This window comes from Thermobia domestica, chromosome 9 (assembly GCF_964235325.1).
Source record: "Thermobia domestica chromosome 9, izTheDome1.hap1.1, whole genome shotgun sequence".
Classification (NCBI taxonomy): domain Eukaryota; kingdom Metazoa; phylum Arthropoda; class Insecta; order Zygentoma; family Lepismatidae; genus Thermobia; species Thermobia domestica.
This window is the reverse complement of record NC_137462.1, coordinates 173,275,940-173,285,173: the sequence shown is the minus strand read 5'-3', so window position 1 is coordinate 173,285,173 and position 9,234 is coordinate 173,275,940. Positions and strand designations below refer to the sequence as shown.

At 35.8% G+C, this 9,234-nt stretch overlaps 1 protein-coding gene across 3 annotated transcripts in view; it reads left to right on the top strand.

Moving 5' to 3' along the window:
* The first annotated feature begins 3,697 nt into the window (after positions 1 to 3,697).
* LOC145695218 (alpha-(1,6)-fucosyltransferase-like) overlaps positions 3,698 to 9,234 on the top strand; it is a 250,604-nt gene continuing 245,067 nt past the window's right edge. For 2 of the 3 annotated variants that reach the window (XM_081772207.1, XM_081772206.1), the window contains exon 1: positions 3,698 to 4,099. In XM_081772207.1, coding sequence (XP_081628333.1) covers positions 3,908 to 4,099 — 192 coding nt within the window. In that variant the 5' untranslated portion in view covers positions 3,698 to 3,907. Of the gene's footprint in view, positions 4,100 to 4,217; positions 4,309 to 9,234 lie in introns of those variants that run through there. The other variant, XM_081772208.1, reaches the window with a different exon arrangement.

Genomic DNA, 9,234 nt, shown 5'->3' with positions numbered 1-9,234 from the left:
TAGTCACTGAATGTTATGTATGCTGTAGTTTGCTCCCCACTGTATATTTGTTCCTTCTACAGTCTTTTATTGTTGTACATTTCTTTGTTTCTCTGTACGTACCCCATAATTTCTCAACTTTACAGTTTCATATCTCTCCCTTATTTAGTAAGACTAAAAACCCGCCCTTTGCTTATTTTATTTCATGTTGTATTCCAATTGTTTTAATGCCATAAAATGTTATATATACTATTTGAAAAACTATCAGTGTATGTTGGGATGGCAACACTGTTTGTGTGACACTGCTGCTGTGTTCTTGGTCACGTGTTCTCATCCCGTAGGTATCAGCTTACCTGCATTTTCTGTTTTTTTCGGCGTTTTGGGGATATAACTCGGCACAGCCTCAGCCGGTCACTGGTTGGTATATGTATTATACGTAGCGGGTAAACAAGGCGTTTCCGCACCGAGTGACTATTACCACGATGATTAGCGATCCACAATTAGTCAGTGAACCAATTTTCATAAATATCTAGCTGTCACGGTTCGCATACGTCCCTTGGCAGTTTCGGTTATTTTACTAGTGTTATAATTTAGTGCATTTTCCGTGAACATGCTTCCCTGTTTTCTCCCCGGTCGAGAATCAGGTTATAATATCGGTATTTTCTCTTGTTAACGTGTGTCGATCTGTAAGAATTAGGGCCGGCCCTAAGCAATGGCATCATTTGCCGCCCCCTTTCTCCAGAAAGAACAAATGTTACAAGACACGATTTTAAGTATGCTGCACCATCATGAACAACGAAGGGGGAGGGAAAGCGCGCTCGCACTCAGAAAGGCCTAAACACTACAAATATATCTCGTTGTCTTTTTTCTTTAAATAGTAATCTATTATTTTAGTGAAAGATAAAGCAAACAAACCTGCAGAGGAACGATGGTAACCTTTTTTATAGAATTCAATATCGATCTTGAATTTTAATATATCAGTTTGCAATTAATATGTCAACCGGAAGTACCGCTTTATTTTATGTCAGTTCATGTAGTTTTATATATAGTTAGGATAGATGTAACGCAACCTTGTGAACATATTAATTTCCGTAACTGGGATTGTATTGTAATGATACTTTGCTGATACATTGAGTGCCTTAATACCGAGGTCCATTTTGACGGTGAGTGTCGTGGGTGCAAGGGGGATATAACCCCCTTACCACATAGACGTGGCAATGATCATGAAGTTAGAAAGTGGGAACAAACGCCACTCGCAAGCTTTTGCATAACTTAACACAAACGAAAGCAGGCCTAATTGCTCAAACCATGCGTAGTTTTTGAGATCTAGCATGAAACATACCCAAACAATTGAATATCAGTCATGATTTTTTGCAATAGTTTATTCACATACTTTGATGCCTAAGCAGCAATTTTTAGCACTTTGCCCTCCTGAGATATTACGCCTCAAAACTGGCATCAAAATCACAAACTTCAACTTTCGGAACCCTATAAATCTACAGTTCCAGTAGTATCATAGTTGTGGATATTTCTACATACTCTTTACATGTAGTAGTTTTCAGCACAAAACTTACGAACCTCCCACTTTATGCCATTCCAAATACAGCCCGTTTAAAAGTGTAATTTTCTGTACGATTTTCTGGTGATTTCATGTATTGGTTTGCAACCCTGCATATTTATTTAGACGCAAAAGTTTATATTTCCCTCTCTTCTAAACATTCGTTTTTGTTTGGTGTTCGTCTGATTCGTACATCCTGAACAACTGTAGTTTTCGTAAACGCTTGCAAATGCAAAAATTGGCACTTTACCGACAACAAAGATGGCCGTCATTCAGGAACACTTGTACATACGACAATGTGAATAGTGTTATTGACCTTTTCATACACAAAGTTCGTCATACTCAATTTTTATAATTTTCGGAGATGGTCGAGCAACCTTGTCTTGACCACTTAGTATGGATTGTTTCATATGTACAGTACAAAGTGGCCCAAAAGTAGGTATACAGTTCTGTGTTTTATATATGTAGGTCTGAATACCTATTTTTGGGCCACTCTATATTTTGACATGCAGTACGCATTTTTGCCGATCCCAAACGTTTCAGCATTCTTGCCAATTTGATGTCGAGAACATAATCCAAACAACCCCTGCGGGGCTTCTAACCCGTTCCTACTACTACTACTACTACTACATTAGCTGTGGATCTATATAGTACAAGGGCAAACGTACTACTACTACTACTACATTTGCTGTGGATCTATATAGTACAAGGGCAAACTTATTTTAATGAAAGAAGTTTAATGAAAATTTTAAACAATGATCGTTAAATCACTTTTTGAATATTATTTTTAATCTTATTTTAACGAAAGAAGTGTTATAAACATTTTTAAAAGTAGTAAAAAAAACTGTCCGTAGGCAGGATTCGAACCCTCGCCAAAAACATTTTCGTTACTAGCACGTTGCGCTAGACCACTCGCCTACAAGAACCGACAACAATTCTCGTTTACTTTGTGCTATATGTAGATCATGTCTTGTGATATCGCATCTGTATCGACCAATCAGATCAGAGGATATGCTGAAACGTTTGGGATCCGCAAATATGCATGCAGTACAAACATAAATTAAATCAACAATAAAAGTAAAATAAATAAAAAATAAGATTGGACATCGGAGAAAGTGATTGTAAAATGAGAATACACATTTACAAATCTCATTTTTTAAAATCTTTTTGAACAAGCTTACTTTTACGTCTATTATACATGATCATAGTTTTTCATCAAATGTATCAAAGTTATCTTTGATAGTCGTTTGGTCAAATAAGTTGGCTAAAACTTTTACACACATTATATACGATCAAATATAATCAAATGCAAAAGTCAATTTTGTTACTCATTTGTTTACTTTCTTCATTCAATTGTTACATGTGAAGGTAGCCATAGAGTGCAACGCGGTAGTCACTTAAGGCAGTTATTTGAAATCGTATATCTTAAATGCTGTTTAAATCGTATATCTTAAAATAAACGAGCTGTAGTCTCTGGGCTTACCAGTCTAACTTCAGCTACAATTTTTCCCAAGGCTTCTTGGTATTTATTGTAATATTCTTTAAGTTTACAGTTAAACAAAACAGGATGCTGCTTGTAGTCATCAATAAGGATTTTAGTTACTTCCCGTGTCCACGTTTAGCACTACCGCACAGTGATTTTCGTTTGTTTCCTTTGATGCAATGTTGGATAGGAATAGAACATTTTATTTTAGAACACTTGTATCAAATGATGTAACCAACCCAAAAGTTGCATACAACTTGGTATCGTACTCGTTCAAATTACACTGTGCTGAAACATTTGGTGCAATACTTGATGGAATATTTGATTATGCATAACGGGCTTTAGATATTTTTTTCTTAAATAATTGATACAATCTTTAAGTCAGAACAATTCATAGATCTCTGGCGTCATTACTCGATGTTATTTATGACAGTCTTTAGCGTTAATAATTCTACGCAGGCCATGCTATTCGGCCCCATGGCTACGCCATTTTGGTTACAGCTTATTTTGTAACTTTTGAATCAATTTTAATATTAGAACAATTCTAGTGATAGATTCGACATAGCTCTATGGATGCGACCCTAATTATCAATACGGTACCTTACAGAGCATACAAAAAAAAAAAAAAAAAAAGAACATAATATTAGATCTTATAACTAAACTGAACTGTTATTCAAATTCACGTTGTCAATTTCACCGGAAAAGGCCTAATAGCACACCTTTCAACTAACAATCATGTCACATTGCTTACCAAACTTAGGATGTGGATGAAATAGACTTAAGTCTGCACTCTACAATTTATAACACCTATCGATAGGTGTAGTGGAAGTGGAAAATACAAAAGTAAGAGTGTAGAGCGTCTTAAGAAATCGTTTCAACGGAGAAAAATGAAGGTTGATCCGTGTTTTTGCATGAATAATCTTTTTTTTATGATTCATCAGATTGCACGCATATTATCAATCTGTACGCAATTATTTAGGCATGCGACAGGAAAGATTGCAGAATGCCTTAGAGAATCACTTAAAGCAAAAAGAATGGATTTGATAGCTTATTGTAAAAGTATTGTGAGCCTGTTCAAGGTAACGCTGTTAAAATTATTCGATTAGGTCTAATTATTTTAATATTCGTTATTTTTGTAAGGATCTAGTTACAAGCTACAGCTTGTGACTATGCTTGTAGGTTCCGTAAAGACGCATTCAAAGCTAATTCGTGTTACATTGTTCATTACTATGTGATCTGTGGATCATTAGTTACAAAATCGAAATTTACCAGGACTTTAATGGAGTATGTAAGTTGAATTGAAATACTCTAATTTATTAAATATTAATTTGTGTTGCTGAATGAACATTAAGTTTTTCAATTTATCGTTCTTTATCTTTGTTATTTATTGTACTGAGGATCGTTTTTATTTTCGACTATTTTGCAAAAGCAGTATTCTTCCTGTACGATGCCTCCTTAGCTACTCCAATCGAGGTGATTCTCTAAATTATGAATATTTTGCATTGCATTCTTCCGCTGGAGAAGATAACTATAACTTTCCTGCGGTAGAATTAGAGATCGGGTTTCCTTTAATGAAGACAACTGAAATATGTCAGCAAGTGGTAATCGTTTTCCTATTGGCCGAAACTGAAAAATGTCAAGAAATGCTTATTTCTAATGATCGAACGGCTAATCAGAGCATCTTAAGGTCAATTTCAAACGATTTCTATTTGATTTTTTTAACAGGTTTCGAACAATTCATTTCCAGCGATTACTCAAGTTTGAAATATAATACGGTATTCTTTGTTTGCTAGTAGCCCTACTAACTGGAATTCGCAGCAATTTGCCAGTTTGAGTGATTTAACACAAAAGTACATACGGCTTGTGTATAGCCCGCTCCCCCCAGTTCTTTGTCACCGGAACTGGAAGAATCACTACTACTACTAATACTACTACTGCTATTATTATTACTACTACTACTACTACTATTGCTACTACTACTACTACTACTACTACTACTACTATTACTACTACTACTACTACACTAATTTTACTCCGTCTACTACTACTACTTATATCGAGAACAGAACCAAACCAACCCCTGCGGGGCTTCTAACCCGTTCCTACTACTAGTGGTAGTAGTATTGCTACTAACTACCACCACTACTACTTCTACTTCTACTACTACTACTGCTACTACTACTACTACTACTGCTACTACTACTACTACTACTACTACCGCTACTACTACTTATATTAAAGCCTCCTTACCACAAGATTTACATCTTAAATCTTTATAACATGTGATTCCGATTCATTCTGAACTAATATGAACCGTTAGAATCACTATGATTCGTTAAAAATCACTGGGGGGAGCGGGCTATACTCAATCCGTACATACTTTGGTCATAGCAGTGAATAGGCTCGGAAATATAACCTACCGGCACATAAATTTAACATGAATTTAAATTACAGTATAGTCTGAAGAATCCGAAACTCTAATAGAATACGAACGAAAGATTTGTTCGTGTGCATTTATGCCTATGTTTCACGTGTGCTTGGGCCACCCATACGTTTTGATGTTCAATTCGTAGTCGGCAGTTCTAGTGAAAGTATTCGTGGAATTTTCGACGCTAATTTTATGCTGTTGTAGGCCTACCTGTTTTGTATTATTATATACAGAGTGTCTGGCAGTCGTTCTTTCAGAAAAAAAAATGTTTCAGGAAGGCACCCTTAGTATTCGGGGGGGGGGGTCACTGCTGGTACTATTCTATTTATTATTATATTATAGACATATTATTTTGGTCCGCTCTGAGAGCTCCGGGGGAGCAGTGTCCCCCAAAAACATGTCTGGAAGAAACACTGGTGTCCGGTGAGAAAATACAGATATTTTGATAGTACCTAGTGGAGGTAGAAGGTGTCATTTAATAGATGTAGCTACATATCGTACACAGGAAATTATTTCACGTAATCTCGTTTCCGAGATATAGTCTTATAAACATTAATTTACCAAAAAAATACTATTTTTATTAATTTCTATTTTTTCTAACTACACGCTACAAAATGTCTTAAGTATTTAAAAGACAACATTCTACTAATTCCAACTAGGTACGATAATGCTATATAGGACCTATGTTTTGAGTGAACGCCAGGGCATTACCTTGAAATCAGGAACCAATCTTTATGAAATGGACATTAACAATATAAAATATATGTGATTGTTTACCATTTTTTTACACTGCAAGGTAACTCTTTACTTTGGGCAAGACAGTGATATCCTGCCAGTAAATAGTATTGCCGAGCGAGCGTAAGCGAGTGAAGGCGGGTTAGAGCCCCGCAGGGCACGTTGTTTTCTGTCTTTCCTTCTTGGGAACTACAACTGTAACTGTGGGAACCGGTTCTGATGAATTGGCTATTGCCCTGACTAATGGTATGTTGTCACGCTACATGAATCTTGTAGCTGTCATAAAAAAAAATCTTGAAATCCCACCATATTTCTCCATGTGAACATAGTCTTAAAAGGGACATACAAAATTTTTTTCCATCTTGCAAGGAGTTGAACCATGTGCAACTTTCTGGGTCGTCTTGCTTGCTACCTGCTATCGCTCTCCCGCTGACATAAAGTAAAAACCAGTTTCGCCGCTTCCGAAACAACGAATTCTTTTGGACAGGAAGGGGAAATGCGCCAAAATACACGTTTTTAATGAGGTTCACTATTTGTCCACTAGAGTGCAGTGCTGCATGGGTGGGATAGGCATCATTAGAGGGGCGCGGGCGCTTTTTCCCACAAAGGCCCTCAGCATCTCAATGCCAGTTTTCTTCTACAGTAAGTCTATAGTGTTAACAATTAACAATTAAAACCTTATATTCTTTTATTAGCATATCATTCTGAATTGTTCCAAGTATTATACAAAGTTCAAGGAATACGTACACAATATTACAAAATTAGCAGATGTTTTAGTGTACCGCTTTTTGATGCTACATGGTCTATCACCGTTCCATTCGAAACATTCTCCATCAAATCCTTTTCAGTAGACCAATATAAATGTTTCCAAATGTTCCTGAGACATGGCACTCTGTAACCTATTAACATATTTCAAGTTTGAAAAACTTATTTTCACATGTTATCTGACTTACAGGCAAAATCGATAGAAATTTGTATGCTAATAGCAAACTTGGATAAGCATTATTATACAAATTATAATTATCTGCAAAATTAAAAAGCAGCCCGTTGGACAATTTTTGAAACAAGTTTTGCACTCGATTCCTGGTGATTTTTTTTAAAATCTTGAATCACTTGCTGGATCAGCAAAATTAGTCGTTTCTTCTCGGTTGTACTGGTCAGCAAGACTGACTTTCAAGGATTCCCTCTTCCTTGACAAGTCCAATGGTTATTCTTTATATAGAATTCTAGGAAACCTCCTTACTGAAGTTTATCGAAAGCCGTGTCTGAAAGTTGTGTTAAATTGTTGAAGTTTTTATGGCCCAAACATCACAAATCAGCCCATAAAGTATCTTGCTTCTTGAATCTTGAAGATATACTCGAAATTACCGTATCCAATATTGTGTTGAATGTTTGGATGCAGTACCTGGTCATTGGATCACAAGCAGCTTCGTCTTTACATTCATAGGGAAACATCGTTTTCCACCTGCGAAGGCGAGTTGTCGGCAGATCAGTAGAAACTAGGAAATCACGTTCTAATTCTTCAAATTTCTTATTGCCCCATTCTGCAGGTCTCAATGCTGCATTTTTAACGGATTAAAAATCAGTTCTCTACTCCTTTAGTTGGGACAGAGTAGTCTGCATCATTTGATATCCTGCAATGAGTGTAGGACAAAATCCAAGCTAAATTCTGGTAAGGCGGACAAAATCCAAGCGGAGAAAATCCAAGGAGCAGTTATCATGTGCGTAGCTGTGGTATGTGCCTGTGAACACCCAAATTAAATTGTATGTTTGTTTCTTTCTTCAATTGTCATGCATTCTAAAGTTTTATCTGTAATTCTTCAATTTATTGAAATAATATTTCATTTACATTTAAAGAACTGAAAATCCAATAAAATATGTAAGATTGACACAGTAAGAGTGCAGATGAGCTTTAATTACTCATAAAATAGTCTGGTCACTGCTAGGACATGCCCAGGTGAATCCAATTTAGGGTGATCAGAAATATTTTGACTAAAAAGAGTATACTCACATAAATTAACCAGAAAATGAAAGCAATGGCTTGCTATATCAGAGATAACAAATAAGAGCAAAGCAGCTCAGTCTTAAAAAGAGTACACTACTTACTTAATTCTATTATATTTATTGAGAATTTAAAGTAAAAATAAAATTAAAAAGATATAATTTAGATAAAAAAAAAACACTTCTCTACCCTCAAAATATACATAAAACACTACCAACAAACAAATCAAGACTTCTGTATGCCACCTCATAAGAATGGAATTAAAATACTCCAATGATTGGTCTCACAATAATATGCTGAGTGTCTTAAATGTATTATACTGTATATAATAACATTGAGAAGAAAATACATATTTTTACAAAATGTATTTGTACACACATAATATTTTTACATACTTTCATATGGATGTGATAAGTAATTAAAGTACCCTGGGTTTCGAGATAGTTTGACAGAGGGGCCGTCACTTGAAATATTCTCAAGAACACTTGTGCTGTCAGAATTGTTTTGGACTTGAGAAGACCTCCTACATATCCTTTCACTTTCTACCTAACTTCTGGTTTGATATTTTGTGTAGAACCAATCTCCTTCATTGTTTGATCAACTCTATAAAGCATTTTCTGGGTTCGAAAAATGGCCAAACACTTTTTTTCATTGGGCCACCAACTTTTTTCTGCAATAACTATAAGGCGCCTTTGTTGACATTTGATCTTCTAAATGTCCGTTCGCAGATAAGACTCACGTTTAAATACCACACAGCACAGACATTCAGCAGAAAAAACAATGACACAGAGTCAATGCAATTTTTGTCGCACCAGACTGAGTATGTGAGCGTAATACCACACGTGTAACTGATCAGGGCACACGGTGTTCAATTGTTTTGAAAAGCCCGAATATTGCCCTTGCATGTTACTTCAACCATCTGTTGAATTTCCAATATACTTCTTAATATCAAGAAAAAACTCCATTCATGAGATACATGAATGGAAAGGAACTTACGGGCCATCCTATAGAAACGATAAAGGCATTGGTTCACTGTCTGTTCTCTTGTA